Raw genomic sequence first — 19,485 nt, 5'->3', positions numbered from 1 at the left:
ATGTGAAAATGAACACAAGCAGACAGGCAGTGAGCTTTTTGGTTTTCTTCACTAGTGATTTTTATTAGTCAACATTAAAGTCATTTTTATTTGCGTAAACTTCACTCAAGACAAACACGAACTGGACAAACATTAAGAGATGGCAGTCATCATCGTGGAAAATTGACGATGCAAAGGCAGTGCTCGGCTGCCCTCTAGTGGACACTAGTGGTCATTTATCAAATAAATGAAATATAATTTCCTATAAAAATTGGAGATTCGCATGAAGGCTCTTTTGGTTTCCACTGGCATGTTATTTATGTGTGTGGCGCTCTCGTCCGTCCACGGCAGTTTATTTGATTTTGATTGACAGCTATTTGTCTCAGCCCTTAGTTTCTACGAAGACACTGTGTGTGTGTGTGTGTGTGTGTGTGTGTGTTTTGGGGGGGGGTTCAGCTACAAGGTGACACATGCACCACATGTATAATTAGCCCTCACCTAATTTTTGTCGACAGCCATCACCATGGATATCCTTTAAATAATATTTAAATTTTAAAAAGCCAATTTGTAGTCTTAAAAAATACATAGACTGTATAGATTTAAAATAAGAATAGCAAAAGAATAAAAAACAGAATATTTGGTGTTGCTATAGTAGATTTTACCCCCATTTTTCTATTGTAGAATTCTATTAAATCAAAACATTTAATAGATTTTACACAGATGAAAGGCTGCATGTTTGAAGAAGAAAAAATTTAGTACTATTATTAAAAATTTAGTACTATTATTAATTAGTAGTATAACTATAAACTAACATTTATAGATTTAAAATATTTAGAAGTTAGTTTAAAGCAAATTTATGTTGTTTTATGAGTTAAAAACTACATAACAGATGGAAAATTCTTGTGGAATTCATGACCTTTGTGGTAAAATGATGTAAAACGATGTGGTTGGAGAGATGTTTTAATATTTATTTGAAATTTGATTCAGTTTTTGACTTGATTTTGTGTTGTTTTTTTATGACTACAATGAAATGAAATATGGCTTGTATTTATTGAAGTCATTTTTTAAATCGACATTCAACTTTGGGGCCTCGAAATCTAATTTTAGTAGAAGACTTTAAAAACCTCACTGCTGTTTGTGGTGAGCATGCATTGCTCTGTTGATATGACAGGAAGTCAGTCTGGCTTTTGTGGATCGGCGTGATGCGAGGAGGATGGCGACGATGAAGGTGGATGTGAGAATCCATTCCTGCGCCAGTTCTTGCCCAAGCTGAGGTGACAAACACACACCAATTATTCATACTTTAACAGAAGTCATGTGAACCTGCTGATTTTGTATTGATGGTGAAGTTATTATAAGACAAAAACAAAGATGACAACAAATTTTTATGCAGGATATTTGACCTCCGTTCAACTCAACACTTGCTTTTTTGGACCACATTTTCTTTGAGCCATAGATCCTCTGTATGACACTTGTCTTATGACTTATGACACTGTTTAAGAACTTATGACCAAAAACACCAAAACAAAAAACACCGCCTGTCTAGTGGTTAGCACGCAGACCTCACAGCTAGGAGACCAGGATTCAATTCCACCCTCGGCCATCTTTGTGTGGAGTTTGCATGTTCTCCCCGGGTTTTCTCCGGGTACTCCGGTTTCCTCCCACATTCCAAAAACATGCTAGGTTAATTAGCGACTCCAAATTGCCCATAGGTATGAATGTGAGTGTGAATGGTTGTTTGTCTATATGTGCCCTGTGATTGGCTGGCCAACAGTCCAGGGTGTACCCATTATGAAAAATGTGAGTTAAACATTAAGATGTTATGTGTGTACAATCAATAGTATCAAGACCTTGTTGCTAATCAAAAGACATGCATGAGAAAAAGGCCAAATGACGACATGAAAGATTGCAGATGCTAGAAGGTAGACGTCACGTACCCGTCATGGCTACTCTGCTACTTGCACGGCTGCACAGTTATCTTTACTTTCCGACGCTATCGCTAAATACTCCGCCCTGAGAGGAAGCAAAGAGGAGGAGGAGGTGGACAAAGGAGGAGGAGCAGGAAGACGATCAAGAGGAGTCAAACAGTTTCAGTGAAGGAGAACAATCCAGAATACTGTCTATTTCCTATCCTATACTATCCGTTTCATAAAAAGTACTATCTCTGTTTGAGTAAACAGTACTCTCTGCTGTTTGTCTTTTAGTAAGGAGTACTGTTTGTGTTTAAGTCAGGAGTACTATGTACAGCATGTGTTTTAGTAAGGAGTACTTTTTGTGTTTTAGCGTGTTTGAGTCTGGAGTACTATGTATGTACTGTATGTGTTTTAGTCATGATTACTACGTACTGTATGTGTTTGAGTCAGGAGTACTATGTATGTGTTTGAGTCAGGAGTACGACATACTGTATGTGTTTGAGTCAGGAGTATTACGTACTGTATGTGTTTTAGTCATGAGTACTATGTACGTATGTGTTTGAGTCAGGAGTACTATGTACTGTATGTGTTTTAGTCATGAGTACTTTGTATGTGTTTGAGTCAGGAGTATTATGTACTGTATGTGTTTGAGTCAGGAGTACTATGTACTGTATGTGTTTAAGTCAGGAGTACAATCTACAGCATGTGTTTTAGTAAGGAGCACTTTTTGTGTTTTAGCGTGTATGAGTCAGGAGTACTCTGTACTGTATGTGTTTTAGTCATGAGTACTATCTACTGTCTGTATTTTAGTCATGAGTACTATGTATGTGTTTGATCCAGGAGTACCATGTACTGTGTGTGTTTTAGTCATGAGTACCATGTATGTGTTTGAGTCAGGAGTACTGCATACTGTATGTGTTTGAGTCAGGAGTACTACATACTGTATGTGTTTTAGTCATGAGTACTATGTATGTGTTTGAGTCAGGAGTACTCTGTACTGTATGTGTTTGAGTCAGGAGTACTATGTACTTTATGTGTTTTAGTCAGGAGTACTATGTATTGTATGTGTTTGAGTCAGGAGTACGATGTATGTGTTTGAGTCAGGAGTACTGCGTACTGTATGTGTTTGAGTCAGGAGTACTACGTACTGTATGTGTTTTAGTCATGATTACTATGTATGTGTTTGAGTCAGGAGTACTGCATACTGTATGTGTTTGAGTCAGGAGTACTACATACTGTATGTGTTTGACTCAGGAGTACGATGTACTGTATGTGTTTTAGTCATGAGTACTATGTATGTGTTTAAGTCAAGAGTACTGCATACTGTATGTGTTTGAGTCAGGAGTACTACGTACTGTATGTGTTTTAGTCATGATTACTATGTATGTGTTTGAGTCAGGAGTACTGCATACTGTATGTGTTTGAGTCAGGAGTACTGTATACTGTATGTGTTTGAGTCAGGAGTACTACGTACTGTATGTGTTTGAGTCAGGAGTACTATGTATGTGTTTGAGTCAGGAGTACTGCATACTGTATGTGTTTGACTCAGGAGTACTACGTACTGTATGTGTTTGAGTCAGGAGTACTATGTATGTGTTTGAGTCAGGAGTACTTTGTACTGTATGTGTTTGAGTCAGGAGTACTGTGTACTGTTTGTGTTTAAGTCAGGAGTACTATGTACAGCATGTGTTTTAGTAAGGAGTACTTTTTGTGTTTTCGCGTGTTTGAGTCAGGAGTACTCTGTACTGTATGTGTTTGAGTCATGAGTACTACGTACCGTATGTGTTTGAGTCATGAGTACTATGTATGTGTTTTAGTCATGAGTACTACATATTAGGGGTGCTCTGATCGATCTGATCGATCAGTCATGGATTATTGGGATCGGTATCGGCAGCATAAAACACAAAACATCCCCACTATGTACGTATATGTGTTTAGTAAGGAGTACTATGTACTGTATGTGTTTTAGTAAGGAGTACTATGTACAGTATGTGTTTGAGTAAGGAGTACTATGTACTGTATGTGTTTGTGTTGCAACAGGAAGCAGATGGTGCCAGTGGGGGCAGGAAGAAGGTTTGTGAACATTTGGTGTCGCTCAGCGAGCTTCTGGAAGCTTCTAAGAATTCCGTCAGCGTTTGTGGCGTCCACTCACGCGCTCTCTCTCAACGCCTCCTCCCCAGCCGCAGAGATCTTCCTGTAGCAGTAGATCATCTCCACCACCAACCACAACTGCAAGCCGATGATGGACACGTACATCATGACCTCCGACAGGATGGACGCCATACCTCGTGTCACTGCACACACACACACACACACACATTGACATTTAACATCCCTTTTCACTGTTCTGTTTGAACGGTACCAAGTGGGGGGGGGGCATCTTCTCCGATCCCGACATCCCAACAGTGAGTCCACCGTGCAGTTCCATGATTGAAAGAATATTTTACCTCGCGGCACCACCCTGATTGTGATGTTCTTGCTGTGGTTGGTCTCGTAGACGTAGTTGGAGTAGATGAGCAGGCGGTTGAAGATGCACTTGTACGTTCCTGTGTCGTTGTACGTGACGTTTACGATGTAGATAGAGCCGTCCTGAAGGTCGTCCGTATGCTTGCTGCCTTTCCAGTGCAGACGGTCGGCAAAACGCGGGTCTATCACCTCACCCAGTTGCTCCTTGTAGCTGTACAGCTGCATAACAAAGCATCATGGGATGGCGCTATCTACAGAAACACGTTTAACATGCGCATGCCCTTTTTGACCCTTGGCCCGTACTGTAGTTTCGTAGTTTGAGGAAGTACAAGCGTACAGTGGACAAAGAAAAGGATATTTTGATTGGTCAATTTAGCTCCAAAGCCCTGTCAGATGGCGTATTTTGACTCGAATATGTTGACTCGCTGACCAAGAAGGTACTGAAGCACTGTTTTTTTTATTGTAATTTATACAGTTGTAATATGAGTTTTTGCTTTGAGCTGTAAGCTAAAATTTGCGAAGAAGCTGCTAGTTAAAGGCAGGCATAGCCGAGGACAGCTATTTGAGGGCTTATGTCAGTGTGACCATGGCAGAAGAGCTGGCAACACTAGCATTAGCAGCGCACAAGCTAGCCGTCAAGTAATCAGTAAGCCATCAGTAAAAACACAAGCACATTATTTTGACCTTATTTATATTATTTATATTGTGTACTACTAAGACAGGAACGCCATCAAATTGAAAGCACAAAATGAAGACAGAGCCACCATCCACCAGTATGAGCCTGGACTTGCTTTTCAGAGAGGTACACTAGTACACAACGCGGTCATCAAACCTTTGTGCATTCTGATATGGTATCAGCATTTAGAACCAAACGCTGTCTCGTAGTTCATCTGTGCAGTGTGGCTCAAATTTAAAAGGTGTGTTCAAGGACTAATCTCTGTGTGGAGTTTGCATGTTCTCTGGTTGACTGGTGGCCAGCCAATCACAGGGCACATATATGTAGACAAACAACCATTCACACTCACATTGGAGTCGCCAATTAACCTAGCATGTTTTTGGAATGTGGGAGGAAACCCACGCATGCATGGGGAGAACATGCCAACTCCACACAGAGATGGCCGAGGGTGGAATTGAACCCTGGTCTCCTAGCTGTGAGGTCTGCGCGCTAAATATATATGTATATATTAATAAAATAAATTGACCACAAAGAGATTTACATCGCTACTTATTTTAGATAAAAACGTATTCCTATCTGCGATTAATTATGAGTTAACTCATTCATGGACAATTTGGAGTCACTAATTAACCTGGCATGTTTTTGGAATGTGGGAGGAAACCGGAGTGCTCGGAGAAAACCCACGCATGCACGGGGAGAACATGCAAACTCCACACAGAGATGGCCGAGGGTGGAATTGAATCCTGGCTTTGAGGTCCGCGTGCTAACCACTCGTCTACCGTGCCGCCTGACTTAAAAAATATGAAAAAAATATTAAACACAAAACAACATTTTTTGCAGTGCACTGATCCTTCCAGTACAACCCCTTCATCCATCCATTAATTCATTAATTCATTCATTCATTCATTCATTCATCCATCTGTTTTAACAACATCCATCCATCCTTTTCTTGAATCTCCATCTATTGGTTCACCCGTTCACCATCATTCCTTCACTGAATTCTGAACACATCCATTCATCCCTTCATCATCAAGGTTTTAAGAAAGAAAGTCAAAGTGGTGATCTCACATCCAGATGATGGAGGCAGGTCACATGATGCCTTTGGGTGTGGATGTATATCAGCACTTCCTGCTGCATTTAAGTGCTTGCAAGTGCAAGCGAAAGTAGATGAGTGGCCACTAATGTATGCTATGCTAAAAGGCTTGAGTAAAAGCTTCTTCTTTGCTCCTTGGGGAGGAAGTACAATGAAAAATGGAGGACTAATGTTCTAGAGAACATGGCGGCCACTTTTCCAGAATAAATGAATGGCTTTTTTGATGAGTTTGTGGTGGAAGATGTGGTCGTGTGATGTTCTTGCTGACTCACTTCGGAGAAGTCTGTATCGCCGTCGGCCTTGAAGAGCCAGGTGACGGTGGCCGTGGCTTTCACCTCCCCTCTCATCTTGCAGGAAATGCAGCCCAGCTTGAAGCCCTGGTTGGCCACCGCCTCCGTGTCCGAGTCCACTTCCACGCACGCGGCGCCGCACATCAACGCTGGGCGACAGGAAGGAGGCTGTGAGAAAGACGCACCAATTGTACATCTAATTGTACATTTTGGGGGGGTGCGTACCATGATCCGCAGGGCGTTGCAGGCATTGTACCACTAAAACATTGTACTACTAAATGTACTATGAAATGTACTAAGCTTTGCCTTGGCGTGCTTTCAGGTGCTCTTCTTGCAGACTCATTACTGGTAACTCAACTGCCCCCCCCCCATCCTAGGAACGTGCACAGGAAATGTGGAACATGCACTTGAGAATGTGTAAGTACATCTCATGTTTTCATAGCAGCCTGGAAGATCAGGCTCAAGGCAAACTAAGTCCTGGAGACACAGCTTTCTCCACATTTTTATTTTTATTGCTAAAAAAATAAATGATTGTTATCAATATAACATAAATAAGAAGTACTGTATTGTTATATAGTGTGGTTTTTATATTATAACTATTATATTTATTGTCAATTATATGTTATTTATTATATATTACTGTCATTATGACATACGTATAATGAATAATGGGGTCACTTCACTTGAAGTACTTTGGGTACCTTGAAAAGTGCTATATAACATTTGATCCATTTTTATTATCATACATAGTATTATATGATTAGAGTATATAATAATATTTGTATTAGGTCATTTTTTATTATTTATGTCATTTATTTATGTCATTTTTAAATTATATTTCATTGATAAATTAAATGTGATTACACATGTGATTATTGTAATCACATTACAATAATAATGATAATAACACCCCCTAATCTCATCCACCATGACTCTACTATGTAACAATAACAATAATATCTTTGAATATAGATTTAGAAAATCAATATATTATTAAAACAATACATTTGATGTATTATGTAATATATATAATATTATATTGTATGAAATTGTATTTCATCTGTTAAAATGTATGCCAGCTGTAATATAGCAATATGCTGTATATAAAAATAACGTATTGATAATGATTATAAGAATAATACAAGTAATAATATATGGTATGATATTAATAAATAAATTAATAAATAATAACAATTTATGTATAAGTGTATTTAACCCTTAGATGCACTAGTGACTGGACCCTACACTCTTCCATAAGTGGGTCAAAAATCACCCATACTAGAATCAATGCCTTTTTATGCCAATTTTGCCATTTTGGTTAGGAATAATCACTTGTATGATATTTAGTAGTATATTTAGGACCACACAAGAATGATTTCATGTTAGAAACATCTTCATTTTTCACTTTTTTACATCTTTGAAAAAGAAAATGACCCCATACAACAATAGAAAATGTGAGGATCCATTGTGTGTTGCATAAAGGTAAGTTAAAAATGTGAACGGCATGATATCAAAAATATGATTTTTGAGGAATACCTGGAATATGAAATGATAACAATTTTTCATTACAAAGATATTTCAAGAACAACCTGACCGGGTCATTTTGACCCACTTATGGAAGTTTGGGGTAGTAACACAAAAACTAAAATTTCTTAAAATGTATAAAAGGTAAGTTAAAAATGTGAATGGCATGATATCAAAAACATGTTTTTTGAGGAATATTTGGAATATGAAATGATAACATTTTTTCATTTCGAAGATATTTCAAGAAAAAAACCTGACCGGGTCATTTTTGACCACCTATGCATCTAAGGGTTAAATATGTAATTTCTAAATATTGACTAGAAAATAATGACTAAAATAACTTTGATAGTGAAAATGAAAAGGTGTGTTTCAAGGACTTAGTTGACCCAGAGTTGAGTCTGTGTCTGTGACTGTAAATGATGTGGAGCCCAACATATTATATTCATGTTTGTGCATCTTCTCACACGGATGAAGATGCGGTTGCACGGCTTGCCACACGTTTGCTGGTAATACTTATTTATTTTATAATACAGTATTTCCACAAAAGTGGCCCGGCGATGCTGGTTAGGCTTCAGTGCTTGGATTCCATGCAGCTTTCTCTTGCGTGTGGTTTTTATTTCCTCTCGGGTGCATTTCAGTGCTGCTTTTTGGTTTGGGCCAAAACGGAGGGGAAATAAAGAGCGATGCTGCTGATGCGGCATAAAATTCATACGCTGTATTGCTTTACATTCATCCATATATAGAAGCGGGAATCTATATATGCCACCACTGGTATCATCATGAGCATCACTTCATAACGTCATCGGCCGGGAGTTACACACCTGCAACCCTTTCTGTCTCACACTGCAGGCCTCAACCAATGACGGCCTGCTACCCTGAACTCTGACCCCAGGGCATGCTTTTGGGGGGGAAAAGGGGATGTTAGGACAGGAGACACATAGCTTGCTCAGGCTAACCACACTGCATCGTCCCATTGGACACAAACATTAAGTAGCACAGTTAGCATACATGGTGGTTGTTAGCGGGGGAGAGGTTAGCATAGGGGAGGGAAGAAGCCGATGCTCTGCAGAGAAAGGGAAGAGAAGAGGACAAGCCGATAAGCAGAGGACAGGAGGAGAAGGTTAGGAACATAATAAGAACATAATAACGTCCCTGCATGATGCTGCACACGCCCGCTGGACACAACATTAGGTACACTTGCACAATATATATCGGAAAAACAATCGAGCAGTGAAATGAATGTGCATTTCTTATCTTTAGAAAGCAGCTTTTGTATAACATGTGTTCCTAATGAAGTGGCCAGTGAGCGTGTGGGACCACAGCAGAAAATGAAACCAAAGCAAAAGGTTCAATAATAACTCAGATGTTATTGAAAGGGCATAGAATATGATTAATATGAAAAATTACTCCGGTTTCCTCCCACATTCCAAAAACATGCTAGGTTAATTAGCCACTCCAAATTGTCCATAGGTATGAATGTGAGTGTGAATGGTTGTTTGACTATATGTGCCCTGTGATTGGCTGGCCACCAGTCCAGGGTGTACCCCGCCTCTCGCCCAAAGACAGCTGGGATAGGCTCCAGCACCGCGATAGATTTTTCTAATTGTCTTAATATTTCCACCAAAGACAATGTAAATAAACATGTTTAGTTGTATAGATGCTACATTTAAGCGGCCACTAGGGGGTGCTCTACTGAGTGCCCTGGCAATGAATGCAAGCAACGAAGCAGTTATTTTCTTCTCAAAGCGTTCTCTTTAACCGACGCCGCAATTAGTGATTAGTGTTTTTTTTCTCCCAAAGGGCGGCATGATGGTTTGCGTTAATTATGAGTTGCTTGAAATGGCGCCGTCTGTCATTGGTAATCTCCGCTGATAATCCCGAGTAAATCCTTGAATAATCATAATGAATAATAATAGAGGCCTGAGATAAAACTCATGTCACCAAAAGATGTATGAGAAGCAGCCATTGAAATATGGTTCAGGACACCATGGTTGGAGGATAGTTCAAGAAGCTACCATTGAAGGATGGTTCAAGAAGCAGTTGTTCAAGGATGGTTCAAGAAGCAGTTGTTCAAGGATGGTTCAGGAAGCCATCATTAAAGGATAGTTCAGTTAAAATGATAGCAATAGTTGTTAAAGGTGAGTTGTTAGAAGCCGTTGTTAAAGGATGCTTCAAGAAGGCGTCGTTCAAGGACGGTTCAGGAAGCCATCATTGAAGGATGGTTCAGTTAAAATGATAGCAATAGTTGTTAAAGGTGAGTTGTTAGAAGCCGTTGTTAAAGGATGCCTCAAGAAGGCGTCGTTCAAGGACGGTTCAGGAAGCCATCATTGAAGGATAGTTCAGTTAAAATGATAGCAATAGTTGTTAAAGGTGAGTTGTTAAGGGATGCTTCAAGAAGGCGTCGTTCAAGGACGGTTCAGGAAGCCATCATTGAAGGATAGTTCAGTTAAAATGATAGCAATAGTTGTTAAAGGTGAGTTGCTAAAGGATGCTTCAAGAAGGCGTCGTTCAAGGAAGGATCAGGAAGCCATCATTGAAGGATAGTTCAGTAAAAATGATAGCAATAGTTGTTAAAGGTGAGTTGTTAAAGGATGCTTCAAGAAGGCTTTGTTCAAGGACGGCTCAGGAAGCCATCATTGAAGGATAGTTCAGTTAAAATGATAGCAATAGTTGTTAAAGGTGAGTTGTTAGAAGCCGTTGTTAAAGGATGCTTCAAGAAGGCGTCGTTCAAGGACAGTTCAGGAAGCCATCATTGAAGGATAGTTCAGTTAAAATGATAGCAATAGTTGTTAAAGGTGAGTTGTTAAAGGATGCTTCAAGAAGGCGTCGTTCAAGGACGGATCAGGAAGCCATCATTGAAGGATAGTTCAGTTAAAATGATAGCAATAGTTGTTAAAGGTGAGTTGTTAGAAGCCGTTGTTAAAGGATGCTTCAAGAAGGCGTCGTTCAAGGACGGATCAGGAAGCCATCATTGAAGGATAGTTCAGTTAAAATGATAGCAATAGTTGTTAAAGGTGAGTTGCTAAAGGATGCTTCAAGAAGGTGTCGTTCAAGGAAGGATCAGGAAGCCATCATTGAAGGATAGTTCAGTTAAAATGATAGCAATAGTTGTTAAAGGTGAGTTGTTAGAAGCCGTTGTTAAAGGATGCTTCAAGAAGGCGTCGTTCAAGGACAGTTCAGGAAGCCATCATTGAAGGATAGTTCAGTTAAAATGATAGCAATAGTTGTTAAAGGTGAGTTGTTAAAGGATGCTTCAAGAAGGCGTCTTTCAAGGACGGATCAGGAAGCCATCATTGAAGGACAGTTCAGTTAAAATGATAGCAATAGTTGTTAAAGGTGAGTTGTTAGAAGCCGTTGTTAAAGGATGCTTCAAGAAGGCGTCGTTCAAGGACAGTTCAGGAAGCCATCATTGAAGGATAGTTCAATTAAAATGATAGCAATAGTTGTTAAAGGTGAGTTGTTAAAGGATGCTTCAAGAAGGCGTCGTTCAAGGACGGATCAGGAAGCCATCATTGAAGGATAGTTCAGTTAAAATGATAGCAATAGTTGTTAAATGTGAGTTGTTAAAGGATGCTTCAAGAAGGCGTTGTTCAAGGACGGATCAGGAAGCCATCATTGAAGGATAGTTCAGTTAAAATGATAGCAATAGTTGTTAAAGGTGAGTTGTTAGAAGCCGTTGTTAAAGGATGCTTCAAGAAGGCGTCGTTCAAGGACGGTTCAGGAAGCCATCATTTAGGGATAGTTCAGTTAAAATGATAGCAATAGTTGTTAAAGGTGAGTTGCTAGAGGATGTTTCAAGAAGGCGTCGTTCAAGGACGGATCAGGAAGCCATCATTGAAGGATAGTTCAGTTAAAATGATAGCAATAGTTGTTAAAGGTGAGTTGTTAGAAGCCGTTGTTAAAGGATGCTTCAAGAAGGCGTCTTTCAAGGACGGTTCAGGAAGCCATCATTGAAGGATAGTTCAGTTAAAATGATAGCAATAGTTGTTAAAGGTGAGTTGCTAAAGGATGCTTCAAGAAGGCGTCGTTCAAGGACGGATCAGGAAGCCATCATTGAAGTATAGTTCAGTTAAAATGATAGCAATAGTTGTTAAAGGTGAGTTGTTAGAAGCCGTTGTTAAAGGATGCTTCAAGAAGGCGTCGTTTAAGGACAGTTCAGGAAGCCATCATTGAAGGATAGTTCAGTTAAAATGATAGCAATAGTTGTTAAAGGTGAGTTGTTAAAGGATGCTTCAAGAAGGCGTCGTTCAAGGACGGATCAGGAAGCCATCATTGAAGGATAGTTCAGTTAAAATGATAGCAATAGTTGTTAAAGGTGAGTTGTTAGAAGCCGTTGTTAAAGGATGCTTCAAGAAGGCGTCGTTCAAGGACGGTTCAGGAAGCCATCATTGAAGGATAGTTCAGTTAAAATGATAGCAATAGTTGTTAAAGGTGAGTTGCTAAAGGATGCTTCAAGAAGGCGTCGTTCAAGGACGGATCAGGAAGCCATCATTGAAGGATAGTTCAGTTAAAATGATAGCAATAGTTGTTAAAGGTGAGTTGTTAGAAGCCGTTGTTAAAGGATGCTTCAAGAAGGCGTCGTTCAAGGACAGTTCAGGAAGCCATCATTGAAGGATAGTTCAGTTAAAATGATAGCAATAGTTGTTAAAGGTGAGTTGTTAAAGGATGCTTCAAGAGGCGTCGTTCAAGGACGGATCAGGAAGCCATCATTGAAGGATAGTTCAGTTAAAATGATAGCAATAGTTGTTAAAGGTGAGTTGTTAGAAGCCGTTGTTAAAGGATGCTTTAAGAAGGCGTCGTTCAAGGACGGATCAGGAAGCCATCATTGAAGGATAGTTCAGTTAAAATGATAGCAATAGTTGTTAAAGGTGAGTTGCTAAAGGATGCTTCAAGAAGGCGTCGTTCAAGGAAGGATCAGGAAGCCATCATTGAAGGTTAGTTCAGTTAAAATGATAGCAATAGTTGTTAAAGGTGAGTTGTTAGAAGCCGTTGTTGAAGGTTGCTTCAAGAAGGCGTCGTTCAAGGACGCTTCAGGAAGCCATAGTTAAAGTACGGTTGAAGTGAAGAGAGATCAGCCGGGCAAAATTAAAGAAGGAGACGCCGTACGACATTTTTGCAGAGTGCAGCAAAAATGTCAGCACGCCATTGCGTAATCTGTGCAGGATTATGCAACAGATATCCTAATCCTGCATGTCAGTGGCCTTGGCTAACCCTTGGATAAACGGATGTATGACGACAACAACAACACTCAGCTAAGAGGAGTTTTAATATTTAATACAGTAACTTGTCTCCTTGTGGCTTCTGGTACCGTTTTCTTGTTGTTGCGTCCTCATCTGATCTTTGAGTAAACACTCCTGTCATATAGAGGATCTTTGACTGGTATTTCTGCAGTAAAGATGTAAGCCAAGAGAAGAAAGATAACTAGAAAAGCATGACAGACCCGTTTCGCAACAGGAAATGCCAAAATACATTTTGCCGACACTTCCCGTATCGCCAAAATAACTGGAAAGTTTCCAGATGACAACGAGACGATTGAAGCGTACGCATCGGTGTCAGAGCAGCAGGAAGGAACCCAAAGGTTCTGTTCTGTTCTGTCGTTTTGAAATCAAAAAAGTACAAACCATTAGCATAAAAAAAACGGCAACATGAGTGATAATTCCTCCGTCCTCTAGAGGGCAGCAGGTTGGTCACCTGGGAGATGAAGGATATGGGAGGGAAGGGAAAGTGCAGTCACGCTTTGATTGATGGATGGATGAAGACGCTAAAGGGCAGCTGACATATTGTCTTCATCCATCTGCAATGATGACACACTCACCTCTCCATCAGACGCACTTGTCCTTGGACACACAACACACGCACACACACAGGAAGTAGTGTGTCATCACTGCTAATAAAAGACATCTTTGTTTTTTTTACCTTTTTTTTTTACACTTTTCAATGCTAACTCCTCGTCTGGACAATTGGACATCATGCAAATAGCAATCATCTGTTCCGGGGTCAAAACGTCACCATGATAACAACGACCACATGTTAGCAAAGTACTGTTCCCGATGGTCAGAGACGATGAGGTCGCTCGCATTAATGCCGCCGCCATTTGCAGAACAGATAGATAGATGATCCGCCCCGAGACTCGGGGCCGGGGTGCATGAATTAGTTAAGAGGTGCGCCACAGCACGCGTCATGGCTGGACAGGAAGTAGTGCTCCTGGTGGCTATTTTTAATCAAACTTTCAATCTTACGAGCTCTCGTCCGCTTTCCTGCCTCGTCCAGTTCCAGATGTGCTCACTTCACAAGCTTTACTGAGGTTCTGTAAGCATGACCTCACTGCCGTGAGTGTGTGTGTGTGTGTGTGACTGTCAAAGACAAATAATAAAACAAACGTCAACATCTGGCTGACACAGATGAGCCGCAAATAAATCCCCTGTAATGTGTTGCATCCTTTTTTTGCGGCCGCTTTTAAATCCCACTGCTTAACCCTCCTCTTGTGTTAAGGTCGGCATCGACCCGTTTTACATTTAATGCATAAAAAGAATCACATAACATTTGTTTATTGCATCAAGGCTTTTTGACTTTGTCAGGAAACTCTATTTCAACAAAATAAAACCAAAAAAATCATTTTACTACATTTTAAAATGGTCTGGTTGAAATTATGACCACTGTATTGTTAGGGTCGGTTTGGACCCGGTTATAATAATATGACTATAAAGCAATATTTTGAGCCAAACCTGAAATCATAAGTGTACAATTAGCCAACACAATGACAACCAGCTCCTCTTCTCATGGAAGCTTCAGGGGATTCTCATTTTGACCGCTTTTCCAGTATACCAGCAGAAAAACAAGGTCCAGACATGTGAGGTGAATTCACTCATTTGACTGATGGCTGATTTCACATTTACAATTTGGATCATGGAAAGAATGGCAAGAAGTACAGTGAACCAAGATCTGGACCTGTTCTGCTTTTTCATTTCACTTTATACTAAAGTTCTGTTGCTGAAAACAATCACTTTTTCTACCTTTTCTTGACATGAATATATATGGGTCAAAATTCACCCCAACACCATAGATGTTTCTTTAGTGATTAATACTAAAATGAGAAAATAAATAAAACTAATTGATTTAAGAGATATGTTCTATAGCTCTCAGTAATAGCCAGGTAACAAAAGAACCTCCAATTTATGAATATGATTCTTTTGAGGTTCATTTGACCATTTTTGGAAATAGGGGTATAGGGGAGGGGTATAGTGACAAAAAAAGGCCTCCATGCCCACACCAAAAGTATTAAAAGCAACATTTTCATGGATGAGGAAGCCTAAGAAGGTAACCAAGACATGAGAAGCAAATTTGATGGTAACTTATTGTTTTTAGTGCAGGGGTCTCAGACTCAATTTACTTGGGGGCCACTGGAGTTAGGGTCTGGGCGAGACTGGGCCGCATCAGGTTATCAAAAAAACCCCCCAAAAAAACGCATTTATTAAAAACAGAAAAATGAATAAACTCTGCTTTGGTTTCGATTTTCTACAAGAAAAACTCTGATAAAACATTCCACTGTTCTCAAATATCTTACTTTTTATTTTTCTGCACAAAATAAGGTGAAAAATAAATAAACAAATCAAGAATAAAGAAAATCAATCAATCAGTAATAAATAAATACAATAATAAAAGGGCAAATAATAAAAACTTAAGAAACCACATATAGTTGGTGGGTAGACAAATGATTTTTTTCAGATTAAAATGAACAAAGCATTATTAGAGCCCTGTAGACATGACAAAACACGACTATAGTCACATTTATACTCTTTTTATTTACAACATATTGCGCAACTGCAGGGTCTTGAGACACATGCTAACTCGCAAACTAGAGAGCTAGCGACCTAAACGGTAGCCTTCAAGTTATTTCCTGTAAACTTAAATAGCCAAAAACTTACCACTTCCACGCGGATAGGGAGGATAACTATTAACAGTTATTTAACCTTTAACATGAACATTAATCAAACGTAATCATTTTTTCTGGGTACATGATACCATACAGCATCCATATCAAACTTGCACGGGCCGCACTAACATTAAACTTTCATATCAAGGCGGGGGCCTCAAACTAGTGTCCTGCGGACCACATTTGGCCCGCGGGCCGCGTGTTTGAGACCCCTGTTTTAGTGTATTTTATAGCTGATTTAATACATGGGTCAAAACCGACCCGTTAACATAAGAGATGATACCAGAAAGCTAACACAAGAGGAAGGTTAAAACGAGATGATGTGTGATGAGCTGCCTTAAAAAATGTTCTATGTTAGAACAAGACACGAAGGAATCCAACCTAACACCAAAACACGGAGAAAGAAATGCGTAAATTCCATGACTGGTGTCAATCAAGAGAGAGAAACATGTATGAAAATTCATTCAAAGCAACATAATCATGCCAGATGTCTGCCGTTAGCAAGCGAGTGACGAGAACCGTCAAAGCAGACACGAAACTTTCCCCAAGTAGATCATCCCATCCTGTAACTACAGCAGTACCTATAAAACACCACCAGGTGGCAGTATGGACAACTTGAGGAGAGCAGTTTTAATGTATTTTAGTTTTATTGCATCACCCGTACAGTCACCAAAGCTTTGTTAGTTTTCTTTAGTGTCAAAATTTGTTATTCTCATAATACTTTTCACTAACCTGATTTTCTGTATATTACACCTTTATTTTGTTGTGTTTGTCATAATATTAGGATTAAAAAAATAATAATATTTGCTTATATTTAAACTCTGTGCGACTAAAATGAGTTTATTCTTGTAAAATTGGGGCTTTTCTCTCTTAATACGTTGAATTTATTCTTCTTAAATTACTTGCAATTCACTTTTTTGCAGTCCCGTTACCCCCCCCATGTCAACTTCCTTCTTCGTAATACCAATTTTCTTGTCATAATTATGACATTATTTCCATAATATTTTGACTTATTATAACTCTTTTGTTGGGTTTGTCATAATATTATGACTTTTCATTCATATCTCAATCTAATGCTACAGAAGTTTTTCCTCAAAGAGTTTATTCTCAAAAAAGGTAGACTTGTTTTCACTTAATATTTTTACTTTATTCTTCTTACAGCATTTTGCAGTTTTTTCCCCAACAATTTCAACTTCCTTTTTGTCAATTTTCTTTCCATAATTATGACTTTATTCCCATAAGATTTGGATTTTATATTAGCATTTTCCGCAACCTCATTTTCCAAACATTATGACTTATGTTTTGTTTTGTTTCTAATAATATTATGACTTTAAATACGTTTATATTTTCTTTACTCTTTAAATTTAATGCTACAAAAATGACAAAAATTGCTACAAAAATTTCCTCAAATTACGACTTTATTCTTGGGAACAAAAAGCCGAAAGAAACAAACATTTACTTTATTATTGTTAAATTTCTTCAGTTATATTTTGACTTCATTCTTGTATCATAACTTTTCACGCAACCCCTCTTCCAAAAATAACTACTTTATTTGGGGATTTTTTTCCTCGTAATATTATCACTTTAAATGAATGTTTTTTTTCTTTAATATTTAAATTCAATGCTACTAAAATGAAATTTTTTCTTACAATATTTAGTTTATTCTTGCTCAATGACAGCATTTTTTCCAACTATTTCGACTTCCTTCTGTTCATTTTTTTTCTCATAACTATGACTTTATTCCCAGAATAGTTTTGACTGTATTCATGTATCATAACTTTTTCCGCAACTTCCTTTTCCAAAAATTGTAACTTATAAATTTTGTTGTGTTTCTCATAAATTATGACTTTAAATACATGTATTTTTTTATGTTTCAATTTAATGCTACAAAAAATACATCATTTTTTATTTTTCTCTTAATTTTTCCCCATTTCTGCTGTTCTTCCTCAACTATTTCAACTCTCTTCTTGTACATTTTCTTTCCATAATTCTGACTTTATCCCCATGTTTTGTTTTTATTATTGTATCTTGAGTTTTTTCCGCAACCTCATTTTCCACAAAATTACAATTTTATTTAGTTTTATTTCTCATAAATACTATTAATTTTAAAACATCTTAAATATTTAGATTATATGCTGCAAAAGTGACTTTTTTATTTGTTATTTTTGTATTCTTTATTTGTTCTTTTTAAATTACAGCTGTTTTTTCCATTTCTCCTGATGTTGTTTTTTTCATTTTCCAATTTTCTTCTCATAATTCTGACTTTATTCCCATAATATTTGGACTTTATTATGATAATGTAACTTCAACCAAACATAGAACTTTAACTTCATTTTCTAAAATTACCAATTTTTTGTCATAATACAATGAAGTTATATTATTCTAAACAGTTTTTGTTAATTTGCATCTTTTTTCTTTACATATTTTGACTTTATTCTTGCAAAATTCCGGCTGAAATTGATAAAAAAAAAATTCAATTACATTTTTATCTTATTTTTTTATGAATGTTTTTTTTGTGCCACGGGTCCCAACGGTAAACCCCTCTAGTACACAGCTCATAGGAGGTGTTGGCCTGGTACTGGTACTGGTACTGGCACTGGTACTGGTACTGGTACTGGTACTGGTACTGGTACTGGTACTGGTACTGGACTCACCTTGAAGCGCCACGAGGAGGACCAGAGGTGCCAGCATCAGGGGCGACGTGATCCACGAACACATGCTGCTGCTCTTCCCACACCTGAAGGAGATATCCACCCCCCAACCCCCCGGGAAAAAAGCTCCAAAATGAAAAGTGTGGCTTCGAGGAGAGGGGCCAATGTGGGTGTGCCGCCCACCCCCCTGTTAAGAAGACGAAGAAAGACCGGCACCAAGTCTCCAAATGGTTCACAGCCCGGTCCAGTCTCAGCTCCACGGCGTGCCAGAGTATCGAGTTCCACCACAGAAGAAGAATCACTCGTGGTGTCGCGTTTCAGCCTCTTGTTGCGTTCCTTCCACTACTTCTTTCTCTCTCCTGTTTTTTGGCTTGGTATCACGAGCAACAAGATGGAAGAAGCACGATGGCGATGGAAGACACAGGTGGGGTGGGGGGCATATGGACGCGATCCAAAGCTCAGGATGGAGCACAGTGGGCAGCAAACTGACTCTTTGGTTTAAACAACAAAGGTCCCTTATTGTGGATGCCGTGGAGCCCAGTCTTAGGTGTTCAAAAAAGCTACACTCAGTGATTACTATGAATTATTAAGTAATATGCACACACAGGTCACATTAAAATTGGCCCGTTCAAAAATAAACACAAAGAAATAAAACCCACGCGAGATATCCTCTTTTTGAAAGCCTTTCTTCGTGGAAAATGACCTCCTAGCGATGGTCCAGAGGTGGCTGCATTCCGTCCATCACCACCAGCGACAGTGATGGATAGATTTCTATCAAAAACACCCCCTCCTTGCCACGTTGCTCCACGTGCAAGGCGGTGCAAGGATGGCATGTCACTGCGTGGAAGGATGCTGGTGGTGTTTGGGATGCAGGGATGGGGGCGGGAGGACGGAGGAGGGGAGGCTGTGATGCACTGCAGCAGCAGAGAGGAGGAGCAGGAAGAGGATGGAGAGGTGTTG

The 19,485-nt window shown here is 39.0% G+C and overlaps 1 protein-coding gene across 2 annotated transcripts; it reads right to left on the bottom strand.

Annotated features, from left to right (window-relative positions):
- Positions 1 to 1,101: 1,101 nt before the first annotated feature.
- On the bottom strand, positions 1,102 to 19,409 carry scn1ba (sodium channel, voltage-gated, type I, beta a). 2 transcript variants are annotated; one of them, XM_078790656.1, is made up of 7 exons: positions 18,529 to 19,409; positions 8,763 to 8,839; positions 6,400 to 6,585; positions 4,340 to 4,577; positions 4,045 to 4,186; positions 1,917 to 1,992; positions 1,102 to 1,248 (listed from the first exon to the last, which is right to left on the bottom strand). In XM_078790656.1, exons 1-6 carry the CDS (start codon positions 18,590 to 18,592, stop codon positions 1,926 to 1,928), a joined length of 774 nt encoding a protein of 257 aa, XP_078646782.1. In that variant the 5' UTR covers positions 18,593 to 19,409; the 3' UTR covers positions 1,102 to 1,248; positions 1,917 to 1,925. The 2 variants fall into 2 exon arrangements, with proteins under 2 accessions (XP_078646782.1, XP_057908816.2); XM_058052833.2 differs by lacking the exon at positions 8,763 to 8,839 and having other exon boundaries at positions 6,400 to 6,566; positions 18,529 to 19,407.
- Positions 19,410 to 19,485: the final 76 nt, after the last annotated feature.

The sequence above is a fragment of the Doryrhamphus excisus genome, linkage group LG5, assembly GCF_037039965.1.
Source record: "Doryrhamphus excisus strain RoL-2023G ecotype Guam linkage group LG5, RoL_Dexc_Guam_v1.1, whole genome shotgun sequence".
NCBI classification, from domain to species: Eukaryota; Metazoa; Chordata; class Actinopteri; order Syngnathiformes; family Syngnathidae; genus Doryrhamphus; species Doryrhamphus excisus.
This window is presented reverse-complemented; position numbering and strand designations above follow the sequence as displayed.

What these genes read in the sequence shown, in the direction of transcription:
- scn1ba (XM_078790656.1), bottom strand. Translation starts at nt 18,592, where the DNA reads ATGTGTTCGTGGATCACGTCGCCCCTGATGCTGGCACCTCTGGTCCTC. An exon ending in TGAGACAGAAAGGGTTGCAG is followed by an intron (nt 6,586 to 8,762) that starts GTGTGTAACTCC and finishes TCTTTCTCACAG; the next exon opens with CCTCCTTCCTGTCGCCCAGC. An exon ending in AATCAGGGTGGTGCCGCGAG is followed by an intron (nt 4,187 to 4,339) that starts GTAAAATATTCT and finishes GTGTGTGTGCAG; the next exon opens with TGACACGAGGTATGGCGTCC.